Raw genomic sequence first — 19,232 nt, 5'->3', positions numbered from 1 at the left:
CATACAGTCAATCAGCTTCATCTGCCATTCTTCCAAAGTGGGCAATTCTTGCATCTTCCAATACTTTGCAATAAGTATTCTTGCTGCTGTTGTAGCGTACAAAAAGAAAGTTCTATCCTTTTTTAACACCAACTGGTCGACCATGCCCAAGAGAAAGGCCTCTGGTTTCTTCAAGAAGGTATATTTAAGTAGCACTTCAGGTGTGCTTTGGATTCATGGGGTGGAAGGATTTGGCGGGTCAGAAAGGTAACCCATTGTTGGCATCCATCAAGAGACAATGGAGTCCGCCTCCGGGGGTTAAGTCAAACCACTGTGTTAGCCTGGGCCGTCTTAAGCATATCCGGTGGTGTGGTGCAAAGATCTCTCTGGCACACACACACACACACTGTTTCCCAGAGTTGTCACCCTTGACTGTTTTTTTTTTAGGGAGGGGACACCACACTTACGGTACACAATATCTCTAATAAGCCCTTAGAACAAAATAAAATGAAAAGGCAGAAGAAAGTCTAATGTAGTCCTCAATTCCAAAGCAAGACTCATCCAAGACTCAGCAGTTCTTCTAATTCATCCTCATGATTCAAATCACCACATATCAAAAAGTTATAGCAACCACCAGTTTGTTGTTCTTTAAATAAATTGATAAGGACACAGAGAATGACGTTCCCGGCCAATTTGTGTTTAAGTACAAAGATGACGTTTTCAAATATTGTGGGGGGGGGGTGTAAAGCAGTGACATCCTGAACTTAAAAAGGACCCAAAACTTGGGTCACAAAGACTGCAGCCCCAAATGCACTTACCTGAGAGTAAGCCCTGCTGAATCTAATAGGACCTTAAAACCTTGTCCCTTGCCAGAGGTACTTGTTTTTGTTCTTTTGTCGTTTAGTCATGTCTGACTCTTCGTGACCCCCTGGACCAGAGCATGCCAGGCACTCCTGTCTTCCACTGCCTCCCGCAGTTTGGTCAAACTCATCTTAGTAGCTTCGAGTACACTGTCCCACCATCTCATCCTCTGTTGTCCCCTTCTCCTTGGGCCCTCCATCTTTCCCAACATCAGGGTCTTTTCCAGAGAGTCTTCTTTTCTCATGAGGTGGCCAGAGGATTGGAGCCTCAGCTTCAGGATCTGTCCTTACAGTGAGCACTCAGGGCTGATTTCCTTCAGAAGAAATGTGCATGCACACAAAAGCTCATACCGATAACAAACGTAGTTGGTCTCTAAGGTGCTACCAGCATGAGTTTGACCAAACTGCGGGAGGCAGTGGAAGACAGGAGTGCCTGGCATGCTCTGGTCCATGGGGTCACGAAGAGCCGGACACAACTAAACGACTAAACAACAACAACAAAGGTGCTACTGTAAGGGTTTTTTTATTTTGTTTCGACAACAGACCAACATGGCTACCTACCTGTTCCTTCAGAATGGATAGGTTTGATCTTCTTGCAGTCCATGGGATTCTCAAGAGTCTTCTCCAGCACCAGAATTCAAAAGCATCAATTCTTCAGCGATCAGCCTTCTTTATGGTCCAGCTCTCACTTCCATACATCACTACTGGGAAAACCATAGCTTTGATTATATGGACCTTTGTCGGCAAGTGGTGTCTCTTGTAGTAGCCAGAGGTACTCCCCTCCCCTAATAACCCATAACTCCCCATACCAAGTGTCAGGGTTACTTCCAGATCCTAGCTCACAGAGGATCACGCTAGCCAGCGGTTGTTGATTAAAAGTCTTTATTGAGTTACAGTCTCCATTCTTGAGCTGCTGCGTGCAACCCTACGCCTTATGCTTAGGTCGGCGAAGCTCCTTCTGAGTCTCCGCCCCTTGCGCACCAACTTAATATCCTAGCCCTGCTCCACCTTTTCCGCCTGACAGTTCTCCTCTGGGTCCCTCTGCCCCCCTGGGTCTCTCCCTTCCGGGATTCTTCTGACGCTGACCCCCCTGACTCCCCTGTCTCCTTGCGCCGGGCTTTAGGACCTGGCTCTCTTTCCGGGCTGCCTACTGCGCCACCTTCCTGTGCATTTGAACTTGGCGCGCGCGCCCAACCTTCCACTTTCCGTCTAACCGTCACTTCGCTCCCCGATGAAGGTGTGGCCACTCCTGACTCGTGCCCTCCCTCCTGTTGTGAGCTGCCAGCGCTAGTTCCCAGGCGCTCTTCCTCTTCCCTACTCTCTGGCGGTGACGTAGGTCCCGATCTCCAACTGCTCCCCTCTGAGTCCCCTCTGGCTCTTTCTTCCTTGGGTGTCCCCCTAGTCTCCCCCCTTGCCCTTGCCACTGGTGCTCCTCTTTGTGAATCTTCTGATTCACTGGACAGACTCGGAGATCTCGGGTCGTCGTCGTCACTCATCCTTTCTTCTGCCTCCTCCCCCTCGCTCTCTGTTTCCTCCCTTGCCCTCGCCTCTGCTCCTGAACCCCTGACATCCATCCCCCCCTCAAAGCCCCCCCTTCCCCCCTCCCCTCCCTCCGGTGCGGGAACTGGGTGCTGCAGTGTCAAAGGGACGAATGTCGGGTACAGTTCGCTTCCCGTGGCCGGCCTCCATCCGCAGACTCCCGGTTCTTCCTCCCTGCTCTCGTCAACGACGGTCACCTCTGCTTCCATCTCCGTGCCGCCGTGCTCGAGACCCTGGTTGTCCCCGAAAAAGTCCATGTCGGTCTCTCCCTCGCTTCCTTCTGTAGGCGTAGCTCGTCCTGGACCCTCCAGCCACTTCCTGCGCCACTGCTCCTCTGGTCGATCATCCCACCAATACGAGGGTTCTGAGGCAGATCCCGAGGGTGACCCCTCCGGGGAACGGGCGTCTCGTGTCGGTTCCTCATCCGAGTCGAACCCCCGGAACGTGCTGGCTGAAAGCGTGGGCGTGAAAAGCCAGTCGTCGAAAAAGTCCGCCGGCATTGGCCTATGGGGAAAGAGGGCATGAAACTCTTCCTTGAGCAGAGGTTCATCTAGAGCGTAGCCCGGCACCCAGCTGTTGGCATTGGCCGGGGTGCCCTCCTTAGCGAGAAGGTATTCTACCCCCTCTTCCCCCCATCTGGAGTCCAAAATCTCCGTGACTTCGTTGAGGCGCACCTCCTGTGCCACTCCCCGTTGCCTGGTTCCCTCTCGGAGCGGACTCGGCGCCGTGCCGGGTTCCTGAAACCTGTGCGGTGCCTTGTAGGGAGTGAGCACCGATCTGTGGAACACCGGATGCATTCTGGAACCCTCCGGAAGCGCCAGCCTGAAAGCCACCGGGTTGACCTGCTCTTCGACTTGGTAGGGCCCCAGTTGCTTATGCCCTAGTTTCTTCTTGGCCAACGACCTGGCCGGCACTGCGTGGGCTGCTAACCAGACCCAGTCTCCCACCTGGATCTCTTCGCCAACCCTTCTGTGTTTGTCTGCCTGCACCTTGTATGCGTGTTTGGCCAGCTCCAGGTGCCGCCGCAGCTGATCGTGAACCTCTTGCAACTCCGACGCGAACGCATCTGCTGTCTGCGGCTCCCCCTCCACCAGTCTTTCCAGTCCCGGGAAGGTTCTGGGGTGCCTCCCGTTGTTGGCGAAGAACGGCGTGACCCCCGTGGACACGTGCTTCGTGTTGTTGTAGGCGAACTCGGCGAGCGGCAGGTAATCCACCCACGTCGCAGGCTGTTGATTCGCATAGCATCTCAGGTACTGCTGCATGATGGCATTGACCCGCTCCGCTTGCCCGTTGGTCTGCGGGTGTCTCGCCGACGCCAGGTTGATCTTGACGTTTAGGAAGCCCATCAGCTTCTGCCAGAAGTTCGAGATGAACTGCCGCCCGCGGTCGGACAGAATAGACCGTGGCAGACCGTGAACCTTGAACACGTGGTCTATGAACAGTTTGGCGGTTTGTTCCGCCGTGGCCACCTTCGCACACGGGATGAAATGCGCCATCTTGGAGAACAAGTCCACCACCACCAGCACGGCCGTCTTGCCCCTCGAGCTGGGCAGATCCGTGACGAAGTCCAGGGCGACTCTCTCCCATGGCTCGACCGGAGTTTGCAGCGGTTCCAACAGTCCGGCCGGCGGTCTGTGCACTGGTTTGGCCCTCTGGCAGGTGTCGCACCTCGCCACGTAGTCCGCGACCTCCCCTCTCATTCCGGGCCACCAGAAATCCCTGGCGACTAATTCCACCGTCTTCTCCTTGCCAAAGTGCCCGGCAGTGGGCGCGTCGTGCAGCTGATGCAGTACCTTGGCGCGAAGTTCGTCTCCCGGCACGTAGATGGCCCCTTTGCGGATGAGCAATCCATCTCTCAGCTGGAACCCGTTGGTCGCTGCCGTGCCCCTTCGCATCTCAGCCATCTTTGCTTGCGCGAAAGAGTCATTCTGCAACGCTTGTCGCACCGCCTCCAGGTCCACTGTCGCCGCAGCGCACGCCCACACTGTTGGCGCGAAGATGTGCATGGCGGCCGCTGGCGTGGCGTCCTCCAGATACTGTGGCTTACGGGATAGCGCGTCCGCCATGATGTTGGTGTCCCCCGGGACATACTCTATTCGGAAGTCGAAATTCGCAAAGAACTCAGCCCAACGTATCTGCCTCTGGTTCAGGAACTGTGCCGTGCGCCAGTGCTCCAGATTCTTGTGGTCCGTGCAGACCTGCACCGTGTGCTTGGCTCCAATCAGGAAGTGCCTCCATGCTTTGAACGCTGCATGAATAGCCAGCAACTCCCTGTCCCAGATGGTGTAATTCTGTTCGGACTTGCTGAGCTTCCTGGAGTAAAACGCTCCGGGCCTCCAAACCCCCTGCGGGTCCTTCTGCAGCAGGACTGCTCCGACGGCCCTGTCCGAGGCGTCTGTTTCAACTCTCATCGGCCTGCTAGGATCGACATGAAGCAGCTGTTCCTCCGAGGCGAAAAGACGCTTGAGTGCCTGAAAGGACTGCTCCGCCTGCGCTGTCCAGATGAACTTCTTTTTCTTGGAACTGAGCGTGTCTGTAATGGCTGCAGTCTGCATAGCGAAGCCTTTGATGAACTTGCGATAGAAGTTCGCGAAGCCAACAAATCGTTGGACCTCCTTCCGGTTGCGTGGGCTTTTCCAATCCAACACCGCTCGAACCTTGGCGCTGTCCATGGTGAGCCCCTTGTCAGACAACCTGTATCCCAGGAAATCCACCTCCGTCACGTCGAATTGGCACTTCTCCAGCTTGGCGTAAAGCCTATGTTGCTGGAGCCTGCTCAGCACTTCCCTGACGTGTCTGTCATGCTCCTGCTGCGATTCCGAAAAGATCAGGATGTCATCCAAGAAACAGACGCACGTCTTGTAGAGGAGCCCCGCCAACACGTGATGCATGAAAGCTTGAAAAACGTGGGAGCCATTTTGCAATCCAAAAGGCATAACTCTATATTCGTAGGTGCCCAGGGGTGTGAACATGGCTGTCTTCCACTCATCTCCTTCCCGCATGCGAATCAGGTTGTACGCCCCTCGCAGGTCCAACTTGGTGAACACGCTGCCCTTGCGTACTTTCGCGAGGAGGTCGTCGATTCGGGGCATGGGGAAGTCCGACGGCTTGGTGACACTGTTCAAAATGCGGTAGTCCACCACGAGCCTTTTCTGGGGCGTGTCTCGCTTCTTCACAAAGAATACAGGACTGCCCCCCGCTGCCTGGGACTCTCGGATGAAACCGCGTTTCAAATTATGATCAATGAACTCCTTGAGTTCCTGCAGTTCGTCTTCAGACATGGAATACAGCTTCCCTTTGGGCAGCGCCGCCCCCGGCAGCAGGTCAATCTTGCAGTCATATGGTCTGTGGGGGGGTAGCTTGTCTGCCTCCTTCTCGCAGAAAACCTCCAAAAATTCTGCGTACTTGTGGGGAATCGCTTGCAGCGTGCCGAGCAGCAGCTGTGACTCCTCTTGCTCCCCTTCTTGCTGGGGCATGATGCAGTGTTCAGCACAAAAGGAAGAGCCGAAGGTCAGCTGCCTCTGGTACCAAGCCAGCGCCGGGCTGTGCTTGTCCAGCCAACTCATGCCCAATACAATAGGCGTGTCCGAGAGTTGAGTGACGTTGAAGCTGATGATTTCCCTGTGATTTCCAAGCCGCAGCACCATAGGTGGCGTCTGCTTCACCACTTGCCCCCCTAACAGCTCCCTGCCATCCACCGTGACAACCTGCAGTGGCAGCGTGGCAGGCAGCAACTGTATAGCGTGCCGGTCGACAAAGTCCTGCCCTATGAAGTCTGCATTGCTTCCCGAGTCGACGGTGATTGGCACGTCCATGGTGATTCCATTGGGTAGCTGGAGCGATGCGGTGAGCCTCACTACTGGCTTGGGCGGCAGGGGGTCCATGGGCGGTAAAATCTCTGGGGACTGCTTCACTGACACGTCTGGCTGGGCCCCAGTGCCTCCTCTTCCAGCCAGACATCGTCGTTTCCCTGCTGTGGTTCTCCTTGCTGCGTTGCTGCAGTCACCATTGCTGAGGCTGCAGTGTGCTTGTGGAGCCTCCGGGGACACTCTTTCGCCAAATGGCCTGGATCCTCGCAGATGTAACACTTCCTGTTCCCTCTAGGAGGCTTCGCTTTCACTGCTGCCGGTGCTAGGGCTCTGGCTGCTGACTGAGCCCTTGCACTCCCAACCTCCATCGGTTCCACCCCTCCCCCTGTTGGGGGCGTGGATTGCGCACGCGCTGCTTCTCTGGGAAGGAAGGAGGAGCCCCTGGCTGGTTCGCGCCCGCTGCGCCCTTCGTCCCTGCTCCACGGACGTTCTTCCAGCCGCACTCCCACCGCCAGCGCCCTCTGAACGATCTCCTGCGTGGTCCGGGGTCTCTCCCCCCTCGCAATCTCATCTTTCACCGAGCTGTTCAAGCCCTCCCAAAAAAGGTCTCTGACGGGAGCCGAATCTCTGTCCCATTCCAGGGCACTGACCAAAGCGAAAAAGCGGGCATGATATTGCCGTACGCTGGCCCTCCCTTGTCTTAGTCCGTGCACCTCCCTTCGGGCAAGATCCACGTCAATGCTTGATAAAAAACAGCCATCCATCGCTTTAATAAAGGCGTCCGCATTTTGGAGCGCAGGATCCTTATCCCTCCACAAATTGCGCAGCCATGCTTTAGCGTCTCCATGCAAATGGGACATGATGAACCCCACTTTCTCTTGTTCATCTCTAAAGTCTTTGTGCAGTAGTTGTAGTGCACACATTACGTCTGCTCTAAAATTGGGGTACTGTTGCAAATTCCCATCGAAGTGCGAGACCAGACTGCCTGTGCGTCTCCCCAACCCAATCCCCTCTGATTTGGGTGTCTGTTGCCCCTGCTTCGTAAGCACGTCCAACCTGACCTGGAGATCCCTGTAGGCGGCCGCTGCGTCCTCCTCTCTCTTCCTGGACGCCACCGCCTTGGCAGTCAGTCGTGAAACCGCGTCTCTGAGTTCCGTTATTTGCTGTTCGGCCGTCATATTGTCTACCGTTCGTGAGCTTTCTTGTAGGCACCCGCTTTCCCTCCTCTCCGCGAGGTCGTGGATGTCCACAATTTGAAGAGAAGGAGCTTACTGTCAGGGTTACTTCCAGATCCTAGCTCACAGAGGATCACGCTAGCCAGCGGTTGTTGATTAAAAGTCTTTATTGAGTTACAGTCTCCATTCTTGAGCTGCTGCGTGCAACCCTACGCCTTATGCTTAGGTCGGCGAAGCTCCTTCTGAGTCTCCGCCCCTTGCGCACCAACTTAATATCCTAGCCCTGCTCCACCTTTTCCGCCTGACAGTTCTCCTCTGGGTCCCTCTGCCCCCCTGGGTCTCTCCCTTCCGGGATTCTTCTGACGCTGACCCCCCTGACTCCCCTGTCTCCTTGCGCCGGGCTTTAGGACCTGGCTCTCTTTCCGGGCTGCCTACTGCGCCACCTTCCTGTGCATTTGAACTTGGCGCGCGCGCCCAACCTTCCACTTTCCGTCTAACCGTCACTTCGCTCCCCGATGAAGGTGTGGCCACTCCTGACTCGTGCCCTCCCTCCTGTTGTGAGCTGCCAGCGCTAGTTCCCAGGCGCTCTTCCTCTTCCCTACTCTCTGGCGGTGACGTAGGTCCCGATCTCCAACTGCTCCCCTCTGAGTCCCCTCTGGCTCTTTCTTCCTGGGGTGTCCCCCTAGTCTCCCCCCTTGCCCTTGCCACTGGTGCTCCTCTTTGTGAATCTTCTGATTCACTGGACAGACTCGGAGATCTCGGGTCGTCGTCGTCACTCATCCTTTCTTCTGCCTCCTCCCCCTCGCTCTCTGTTTCCTCCCTTGCCCTCGCCTCTGCTCCTGAACCCCTGACACCAAGTAACTTGACTATTCAAGCGCTTTAAATGGTGTTGCCATTGGGTTCCCTGTCAGGAGTTCAGCCTACACTCAAGTAGGACCTTGGCAGAGACACATGCCTGACTGGCATGTTCTCTCCCTCCTGGTCGATCGTTCGGGAGCTTCATAAGCTTGCTTCTGCCCGAACATCACAGCGACCGATGCCAACAGACATCGGTACACTTAAGGATCCGCAGAGTCTTCGCAACTTGTGTGACAGACCTCAGCAACTCAGCATTTTGGCTAATCTACTTTATTTACATATAAACATACATGGAGCACTGCAACATGGCTCCCTCTCTCTCTAGCATCAGACAGCAAAGAGAAAAAGGACAAAGGACAATAGTCCCACTTCACAGAACACAGTAACACAAACATCCTGTCTCCGTCACTTCCCACTCTGTGGAGTCAAAACATGCACCGTCATGTGAAAGACAACAATCCCATGACTGCAATCACGGAGCAGGAATTCTAACATTCCCTCTGCAAGGAGCTGCTCTTTCTTGAAACACACTGTTGTGACATCACAAGCCCTTTTGACATCATCCAACGCAGCCCTTGCAGGGATTCTAGACATCGGAGGGAACAGTCTCCGGAGCTCCTTCCAGGCCACCCATGTCGGTGGTGAAGTCTATCGAGCTGGTGATTCCGAAGGATGTGTACGTAGCCGGCTCGGTGGTGGAAGGGCAACTGATTCTCAGCCTCCACAGCACCCTGGTGGACCCCCTGGTGAAAGTCGAGCTGATCGGAAGGGGCTACCTTGAGTGGATCGAAGAGACCGACGTCGAGAAGGACTACAGCCAGCCCGGGACCTGCGTCAACAAGGCAGATTACGTCCACAAGACAAAAACTTTCAAGATAGAGCGTGAGGAAAGAGGGTTGTCTGTTGCTGCTTAAACCTTTTATTTGTGCACAAAAAATGGGGAGACAGATCTTAATAGTAAAAAAAAAGTTGAGACCATACTGTTTACAATTAAAATGCTGGCTATTCTTACCTCAGTTACAGGTTTAAAAGGTTCTACAATATTTTATTTGTCTGATGGACACTGTCAATTATGGGTCAGATCTACTATATAATATTCTAGGCAGGGCACCAAACTGCAAGGGTTATATTCATAGAGAACCATATTCTTTTAATATGTAATTGAAAAATGTACATGACATCCTCTTGCATTCCTGTGAAAAGAATATGATTCTCTATGAATATAACCCTTACAGTTTCCGTGCGCTGCTCTGGTTCACCAGAAGCGGCTTAGTCATGCTGGCCTGTAAAGCGAGATGAACACTACAACTCCAGAATCATTTGAGACTGGACCTAACCGTCCAGGTGTCATTTACCTTTACCTTTAATCTAGCCCAACTCCCTGCAAAAGCAACCCAGGAAGCTGCAGTTACAAGTTGCCTGTCTCTGCAGCCACAGCAGGCGCTGTGATTCTCCAGCCCCAGAGGTGCAGTCTGCTGTTATCTCAAGACAGATGCCAGCAATTTTTTTTTTAAAATTGCAATAAATAAACAAGTCCCAGGTTTGAAAAGGAGACTTCCCTCCCCAGATGTGGATTGCAGGACCTGATAATGAACGCAAGAGGGCCTCTGAGCACAGGAAGAGAGCCATTATAGCCGAGGAGTCATCATAACAAGTTCCCTAGTATCTTTCACAAAATGAGCACCTCGGCCTCCAGGCAGAACCAAAATAAGTGTGTAAAAGAAGGTGTGTCGAATTAACTTGATTGCAAGTTAATGGGCTACAGTCTCCCATGGGCTGCTAGACAATACTGAGCTAGCAGGACCAGGGGCCTGGCTCTGTCTATTTGTATTTGAACCAGGCTTCTATTCAGAACAATGAGGACTGGAACCTTACTTTAATTTTTGGGGGAGGGGCTGTAGCTCAGTGATAGAGCGCAGAAGGACCCGAATCTTGCTCTAGCCTAGTCCTCACAGGGGCAATTTCAAGCCAGTGGCTTCCCAGGGCTCACACGTCACAAAGAGCTCCAACCAGAGAAAACGAAGAGAAAGTGAGAAGAATTTCTTTTTGGCCTGCAGGGAACTGGCTGGGTCCGGGTGTCCACCCTTTTGACTTCCACTTCGTCTTGCCTCCCAGGATCCCCTCCACCTTCACTAGCCGGGTCGGACGAATCAGCTACTTCCTCCAAGGCGTCTGCGCAACGAGGGAGCTTATTCTCCGGAAGCAGAAGAAGTACCTGCTGGTTCAAGGGATCTCCGTCTTCAGGCAGGACGTTGTCATATCGGAGGTCAGTCTCTCAGAGCTGCGGGTTCAAAGCGAGTTGCATTGCAGGAGAGGTGGACTACATGAGCCCTTGGGGATTCCTTCCAACGCAACCGTTCTATGGGTCTACGACTGAATCCTCCCTTCCCTTCTTCAGCTGGGCCAAATTCCGTTTTTCCGCTATCCACGGACATCACAAATCTTCTAAAATTTCGAAGTCCATTATTATTATAGTCGTACCTTGGTTTTCGAACAGCTTGCTTCTCAAACGTTCCGGCTCCCGAATGCCGCAAACCCAGAAGTGAGTGTTCCTGTTTGCAAACTACCGTATTTTTCCATGTGTAAGACTAAGTTCCCCCCCCAAAATAGTAAAAAAATTAGGGGGGCGTCTTATACATGGGGCGCCATCTCCCCCCATTTTCTTAAATATTAGTCCCCCAAAATAGGGGGCGTCTTATACATGGGGGTGTCCTATAGACGGAGAAATACGGTATTTTTTTGGGAAGCTGAACATCCGAAGGGGCTTCCTCAGCTTCTGATTGAGTGCAGGAGCTTCCTGCAGCCAATCAGAAGCCACGCTTTGGTTTACGAACATTTTGGAAATCAAACGGACTTCCGGAACTGATTCTGTTCGACTTCCAAGGTACGACTGTATTATTATTATTATTATTATTATTATTATTATTATTATTATTATTATTACTACTACTACTACTACAGTGGCACCTTGGTTTATGAACTTACTGGTAATCCATTCCGGAAGTCCGTTCTTAAACCAAAGCGTTCTTAAACCAAGGTGTGCTTTCACATAGCAGCAGGGGACTCAGTTTACCAATGGAACACACTCAACAGGAAGCAGAACATGTTCTGCTTCCAAGGCAAAGTTCACAAACCAAAACACCTACTTCCAGGTTTGTAGCGTTCTTAATCCAAGTTGTCCATAAACTAAGCTGTTCTTAAACCAAGGTGCCACTGTATTATTGTTTCATATCCTACCTTTTCTCCAAGGAATTTAAGGTGGCATGCACAGTTGTCCAGCTCCCCATCATTTTATCTTCACAGCAGCCTTGCATAGTAGGTTATACTGAGAGTGACCAGTGACCAGGCCAAAGTCACCCTACGAGTGAAGACTCAAACCTGATCTTTCCCAGGTCCTAGTGTGACACACTAACCACTACAGAACACTGCTGAAGTTTTAATGTTGTATTTGATATGAATAAGTTTCATTTATGCTCTGTAGTGGACCTACATTTTTTGGGGATAGCTCCAGAAATGACTTTTGTCCACCTCGCTTTAGAAAAAATGGGTCTAGTAGACCCAATTTGAGTCACACGACTCAAATGGATTTTTGGTATGTATTTCAACAATCTCAAAGAACCATCGTGCAAGGTTTGGTTAAAACCAGCACAGTTTTGAAAGGTTCAGCCTGCCATTTGATTCAAAAGGGTGCCCAGGGATATCCCAACATGAGCTAAAATCTCATTGATCTGAGGAACCATCATGCAGAATGTGGTTACGGTATCTCAGGAGGTGCTCAAAATGCATAACAAACATGAGATAGATAGGTAGCCGTGTTGGTCTGCCATAGTCAAAATAAAAAAAATCCTTCCAGTAGCACCTTAAAGACCAACTAAGTTAGTTCTTGGTATGAGCTTTCGTGTGCATGCACACTTCTTCAGATACCTGCATGCACATGAAAGCTCATACCAAGAACTAACTTAGTTGGTCTTTAAGGTGCTACTGGAAGGAATTTTTTTATTTAAACATGAGATAGATTAGATAACACTTCCTTAACCTCGGCCCTCCAGATGTTTTGAGACTACAATTCCCATCATCCCTGACCGCTGGTCCTGCTAGCTAGGGATCATGGGGATTGTAGGCCAAAAACATCTGGAGGGCCGGGGTTGAGGAAGCCTGGGTTAGATGGATGATGGGTGATTTGGCCGCGGCCTGCTTCAGTGACAAGGAAATTCTTCTGTTTCTTACATTCACCCGGTGTTTGCATCCCCTTTTCTCCCGCTGCCCGATGGCTTTGAAGTTCCCCTTGGTGGTAGAAGTCGAGAAGGCCCTCCTGTACAACTGCTGCTTCAAGAGCTCCCCCATCACCCTGCGCCTCTCCCTTGGCAAAAACATCTACGGGCCAGGAGATGACATCACTTTCACGACGGAGATCACCAACAGGACGGGGAAGTCCATCAAGAAAGTGGTCTTTGCCCTGCACACCGTGGTCCTCTACAAGGCCTTCAACCTCCGGGCCGAGAAGCGCACTTTGGAGCAGCGGGAGGAGATGATGCGGCTGGAGTCTCACATCGGGAAAGGGTCCCCCTGCGAGGCCACCAAGATCAACAGCACCCTCTCCCTGCCCAAAGTCATGTCCGTCAGCAGCTCATGGAAGTCCGACGACATCATGGATGTCGGGTACGAGTTGACGGCCACCGTCCACTTCCCCTGGTGTATGAGCACTTTGGTGGCAAAGATCCCCATCATTATCCGGAATGAAATCGCAGATGTTCAGGAATAATCCAAAGAGTGTTAGGGCGAAGGATCATGGCTCCAGCACTCCAGAGACTCCTTTTACCAAGAGATGTTCATAGTTTTTGGAACCACCCAGGTGAATTAAAGTTTATGTTTACGTTTTCATGACCCTTTCTGGTTCTGTTCTTGGCTTCTAAGAAAATGACACATTGGGGACGCGGGTGGGGCTGTGGGTTAAACCACAGAGCCTAGGACTTGCCAATCAGAAGGTTGGCGGTTCGAATACCCGCGACGGGGTGAGCTCCCATTGCTCGGTCCCTGCTCCTGCCAACCTAGCAGTTCGAAAGCACGTCAAAGTGCAAGTAGATAAATAGGTACCACTCTGGCGGGAAGGTAAACGGCATTTCCGTGCGCTGCTCTGGTTCGCCAGAAGCGGCTTAGTCATGCTGGCCACATGACCCGGAAGCTGTACGCCGGCTCCCTCGGCCAATAAAACGAGATGAGTGCCGCAACCCCAGGGTCGGCCACGGTTGGACCTAATGGTCAGGGGTCCCTTTACCTTTTACACACACACACATATATATATGTATATAGTGAGATTTATGTCTGTTTGTTTTGGGGGGGCGGGGATCAGCTGCCTCAGGAGCCTCTTTGAGGTCCAAAAGTCAGGGTAGAAAGAAATCATTTTGCAAGCATAAGAACATAAGAGGAGCCTTCGGGATCAGCCTAATGATCAGACTGTCTCGCCAGAGTGGTGTATGCTCTGGTTATCTCCCGCTTGGACTACTGCAATGCGCTCTACGTGGGGCTACCTTTGAAAGTGACCCGGAAACTACAACCAATCCAAAATGCGGCAGCTAGACTGGTGACTGGGAGCGGCTGCCAGGACCACATAACACCGGTCCTGAAAGACCTATATTGGCTCCCAGTACGTCTCTGAGCACAATTCAAAGTGTTGATGCTGACCTTGAAAGCCCTAAACGGCCTCGGTCCAATATACCTGAAGGAGCGTCTCCAGCCCCATCGTTCAGCCGGACACAAGTTCAGCACTGAGGGCCTTCTGGCAGTTCCCTCATCGCAAGGTTACAGGGAACCAGGCAGAGGGCCTTCTCGGTGGTGGCACCCACCCTGTGGAACGCCTTCCTACCAGATGTCAAGGAAATAAACAACTGTCTGACTTTTAGAAGACATCTGAAGGTAGCCCTGTTTAGGGAAGTTTTTAATGTTTGATGTTTTATTGTGTTTAATATTGGGAGCCACAGAGAGTGGCTGGGGAAACCCAGCCAGATGGGCAGGGTATAAATTTATTATTATTATTATTATTATTATTATTATTATTATTAATGGCCCACCTAGTCCATCATCCTGTTCTCACAGTGGCCAAACAGATGTTCCAATTGGAAGCCCACAAGCAGAACCCAAACTTGTGATTCCCAGAAACAGGAATTCAGGACATTACTTCCTCTGATGGTGGAAAGAGAATGTGGGGATTGTGGCCAGCGGCAATTGACAGGCGTATCTGCCAAGAATGTGTCCAAACCTTTTTAAAGCCATCCAAGTTGGTGGCCATCCTTATCCATTCTTTTGTTGCTCCGCCCCATATCTGGCCATCCTCGAAGCACGAATTATAACTGCACCTCCCTTCCACCCACACTCGTAAGAAATCAGTTGTTTACTTTTTCAGCACCCTGCATAAAACCTTTTTTGTTTCGTTTAGGCAAGCTTATCCAGATGTGCTTTCTCTCTTTTTTAGCTGCTTTTGACGTTAAATGATCTTTTCAACGATTTTAAGTACAGTGGTGCCCCGCAAGATGAATGCCTCGCAAGACGGAAAACTTGCTAGACGAAAGGGTTTTGCGGTTTTTGAGCTGCTTCGCAAGACGAATTTCCCTATGGGCTTGCTTCGCAAGACGAAAACGTCTTGCGTTTTTTGCAAGTTTGTTTCCTTTTTCTTAACACCGTTAATACAGTTGCGACTGGAGAGCCAGTGTGGTGTAGTGGTTAAGAGCGGTAGTCATGTAATCTGGGAGACCGGGTTCGTGTCTCCGCTCCTCCACATGCAGCTGCTGGGTGACCTTGGGCTAGTCACACTTCTCTGAAGTCTCTCAGCCTCACTCACCTCACAGAGTGTTTGTTGTGGGGGAGGAAGGGAAAGGAGAATGTTAGCCGCTTTGAGACTCCTGAAGGGGAGTGAAAGGCGGGATATCAAATCCAAACTCTTCTTCTTCTTCTTCTTCTTCGAGGAGCAACTTATAGAACGCAGTGTGGTAGCCTTTTTTGAGGTTTTTGGTGATTTTTGAAGCTTTTCCAAAACTTTTCCGACACCGTGCTTCGCAAGACGAAAAATTCGCTAGATGAAAAAACTCGCGGAACGAATTAATTTCGTCTTGCGAGGCACCACTGTACCTATTTTTCAGCTGGATTCTTATCAATGATTTTAATATTTTGCTTTATATTTTTCTAATCAGCTTAGAGGTTTTGTTTGTTTGTTCACAATCATGCAGCATTTTGTTAAATAAAAGGTGATCATTGTAACAGAGGAGATTTTCTCACCACTGACAACAGGGTTGATCGTTGGTGACCCCCCCCCCGCCTCAAATCAAGGGCTGCAAACACACCATAAAGAGGGGTTGCGGGTGGCGCTGTGGTCTAAACCCCTGAGCCTCTTGGGCTTGCCGATCAGAAGGTCAGCGGTTCGAATCCCCGCAACGGGGTGAGCTCGTGTTGCTCTGTCCCAACCTAGCAGTTTGAAAGCACACCAGCACAAGTAGATAAACAGGTACCGCTGTGGCAGGAAGGTAAACAGTATTTCTGTGCACTCTGGTTTCCGTCACGGGGTCCCATTGCACCAGAAGCGGTTTAGTCCTGCTGGCCACATGACCTGGAAAGCTGTCTGTGGACAAACGCCAGCTCCCTTGGCCTGAAAGTGAGATGAGCGCCGCAACCCCATAGTCGCCTTTGACTGGACTTAACCGTCCAGGGGTCCTTTACCTTTTTTTTTTTTACAGTAAAGCATACCTTTGACACATAAACAGATCCCTGGAAGCTGTTATTTGACCCTCAGAGAACTATGGTTGCCAGCACCTTTAACACACAGGAATCAGGGGGGCTGTGTGCTTTCAACTCTCCCTTCACTTTCATCTGCAGCTGCCCATCTATGTTGGAGCTTTGGGTGAATCTCAGCTTTCAGAAGTGGGGTTTGCATGAGTTGACCGATCAGGAACTGCTCAATTCCCTGCCTCTACCTGTCTGTCTGTCTGTCCGTCTCTCTCTCTCTCTCTCTCTCTCTCTCTCTCACACACACACACACACCTGAAGATGAGAGGTCTCATCTTCTGAGGGAACAGAGGAGCAAGCACAGCCGCCTTCCTTTTTTCTCTAGCCCTGTTAGTTCAAATAGAACAAGAAATAATAATAATAATGAATTTTATTTATATCCCGCCCTCCCCAGCCAAAGCCGGGCTCAGGGCGGCTAACAAATCATTTTCTTTTCAATGAAGATGATGGGTTTTTCGGAGCTAGCCGACCTGACCGGAAGAGTCCGCGGCCAGAAGGAGGAGGAGTACCAAGACGAATGGAAGAAATTCAAAGATTATTTAGTCAAATATGTTAAGATACAGTGGTACCTCTGGTTAAGTACTTAATTTGTCCCGGAGGTCCGTTCTTAACCTGAAACTGTTCTTAACCTGAAGCACCACTTTAGCTAATGGGGCCTCCTGCTGCTGCCGCGCCCCCGGAGCACGATTTCTGTTCTCATCCTGAAGCAAAGTTCTTAACCCGAGGTAATATTTCTGGGTTAGCGGAGTCAGTAACCTGAAGCGTATGTAACCTGAAGCATATGTAACCCGAGGTACCACTGTAACTTAAATAGAATTACGGGTACTTGCGAGTATCAGATTGGCCTAGGATTTAAATATGTGATGTTGTAGAACACTATGGATAAAAGTCAAAATGAAAAGAAAGAAAGATGTTAATGGACCAAGTAAATTTATGTGAAACTAGTTTTGGAAAACTGCCACAATGATTTATATGGAAACTCAGCCAGGGGGATTCAAGGAAGTCACCCAACAATAACAAAAGTGGATTTTTTTTTACAGTTTGGATATATGTTGTTTGCTTGTGTTTCGATGTTTTCTTTTTTTTTGTGGATATGTTTGTTATAAATCTGGAAAACTAATAAAAAAAGAAAATAAATCATTTTCTATTCAGGCTGGCTATTTCCTGCAACAAACAACATTATGATTTCCTCACCGGCAAGCCTTCCTCTCTGCCTGTGTTTGCAACAGGTAAAGTCTACTCTCTAAAACCAAAATAAAAAAAATCCTTCCAGTAGCACCTTAAAGACCAACTAAGTTAGTTCTTGGTATGAGCTTTCGTGTGCATGCACACTTCTTCAGATACCAAGGTGCTACTGGAAGGAATTTTTTTATTTTGACTAAGGTGTCTCTAAAACCGAGATTGCCTAGCCCTAACCGAAAGGGCTTCCATAGGTAATTGACCCCGATTATCCCATTTATACACCCTTGTTTGGGGAGCGGGGACTCCTCCTACCGGACGGTTCTGGGATCTGTCCCCTCTCACCTAGTTTCAAAGTCCAGGCAACCACTGCAAGGAGCAAAGCGCACTGGAAGTTTTGCAAGGCGGTGCTGCGATTCGTACAGATGTTGCAATGTCCCACCCCCAGTTGTTGCTCCTGGGAAGCTGTGGGAAACTCCCTGGCTGAGCGCCTCCCCTTCCACCCATCACATGCCTCTGGCAATTAGCTATATTAGAAGATTTCAGGCGCGTCAGCTGGTCACAGGACTCTTCTGGGGCCAAGAGGAAGAATCATAAAGAGCAGGTAAGGCTGCTGGGGTATTGTGCTGGGACAGGGGCGGCTTAATGGAACTCACTGGGAGACCTTGGGGACCAGTCTCTGTCTCTCAGCATAACCTACCTTTCAGGGTTGTTGGGAGGAAAAAATGGAGAGGGGGAGAACCTCTTCCTTCCATGGGAATCTGGGATAGAAACTGCAACAGCAACCCAAAAAAAAAATAATATGGTGAGATGTAATTGTGCTAAACAGGTACATAGAAATGGGACGACATTTCAATGGCGTCCGAGAGAACCAGGAGGGTTAGCCTAAGCTTGGAAGAACTTTTTGTGCCTATTTAACAATGGAAAAAAACCAGGATTCTGTCCCAAAGAGGCACTTTGCAAATTGGTGTTGTGGGTCTGTGCCTGAGATCTTTGAAACGTCTAGCAACGCCCTTAATGGGGGTTGTGTTTTACCAGGCATGCGGGGGTGTGGGGGTGTGCAAACTAGAGCAGTCCCCGATACTACACAAGCATCCTTCGATCTTTGTATCGTCACTCATGTCTCAGGAACATCCAGTTTAAGACTACAGTACTGCAACTCAGCCCTGAGATGTGATGTCTTTGAACCACATTTGGAGAAAATGGAAGCCAGTTGCAGGATCCCCCTGCTAGATTGATGTAACTGGAATATAATATCATTCTGGTTTCCACTGGAGTGACTAGCTCCCGCCATCGGTCTCTGAGCCCAATTCAAAGGGTTGGTTGGGTTTTGAACTTTTAAAACCATAAATTAGTCCAGAAATCGGGAAGATCCTTGCTCTCTTATGCCTAATTCCTTAGATCAGGGGAAATAATAGGACCGCTCTATTCTGCCTTGGTCAGACCCCACCTGGAGTCCTGTGTCCCGTTCTGGGCAGCTCAGTTTGAGAAGGATATTGACAAACTGGTCTTGAATCGAGCTTTATAGGGAACACTTGAGGGAGCTGGGGATGTTTAAACTGGAGAAGAGAAGACTAGGGAGTGGTAGGCTCGCCACCATAAAATATCTGAAGGGCTGTCATAAAATCAAGTTTGGGCAGGACTCAAACTAATGGATTCAAATGACCATAAAGGAGATTCCATGTAAACATTAGGATGAACCTCCCGACAGTAAGAGCAGTTTGACGAGTGGAACTGACAACCTCAGAAGATGGTTGCGGGTTTTAAAGCAGAGATTGGATGGCCATCTGTCAGGGATTCTTCAGCTGTGATTCCTGCGTTGCAGGGGGTTGGACTAGATGACCCTGAGGGTCCCTTCCAGCTCTAGAATTCTATGGTTCTATGAATATATTATCATCTCCTATCCCCTTCCCCATCTTCCCACTATCTGATGTTTGCTGAGTGTCGTATGTGGGTTGAGGGTCTTTCAAGTGGTGGCATGGGACCCTTGGGATGAACTACTAGATCAGTTCATTGAAGTTCACAGCGTTAGGTCAGGAATCTCTGAACTACACCCAAAA

General features: G+C 50.5%; 2 protein-coding genes across 4 annotated transcripts in view; both read left to right on the top strand.

Moving 5' to 3' along the window:
* Positions 1 to 19,232, top strand: part of LOC309522824 (perilipin-3-like) — a 187,360-nt gene that overhangs the window by 146,783 nt on the left and 21,345 nt on the right. Inside the window, exon 1 of one of the 2 annotated variants that reach the window (XM_082206439.1) lies at positions 17,713 to 17,776. The exons of the other annotated variant lie outside the window; for it this stretch is intronic. The gene's annotated coding sequence lies outside the window, so the exon portion shown is untranslated. Of the gene's footprint in view, positions 1 to 17,712; positions 17,777 to 19,232 lie in introns of those variants that run through there. 2 annotated transcript variants of the gene reach the window in all.
* Positions 8,791 to 13,104, top strand: ARRDC5 (arrestin domain containing 5). 2 transcript variants are annotated; one of them, XM_082206639.1, is made up of 3 exons: positions 8,791 to 9,115; positions 10,336 to 10,486; positions 12,500 to 13,104. In XM_082206639.1, the coding sequence occupies exons 1-3, from the start codon at positions 8,853 to 8,855 to the stop codon at positions 12,980 to 12,982; spliced, it is 897 nt and encodes a 298-aa protein (XP_082062765.1). In that variant the 5' UTR covers positions 8,791 to 8,852; the 3' UTR covers positions 12,983 to 13,104. The 2 variants fall into 2 exon arrangements, with proteins under 2 accessions (XP_082062765.1, XP_082062764.1); XM_082206638.1 differs by having other exon boundaries at positions 8,794 to 9,102; positions 10,278 to 10,486.

Source organism: Podarcis vaucheri, assembly GCF_965113315.1.
Source record: "Podarcis vaucheri genome assembly, chromosome: 18".
Lineage (NCBI taxonomy): Eukaryota > Metazoa > Chordata > Lepidosauria > Squamata > Lacertidae > Podarcis > Podarcis vaucheri.
Note: the sequence above shows the minus strand (reverse complement) of the source record. Positions and strands in the feature narration are given on the sequence as shown.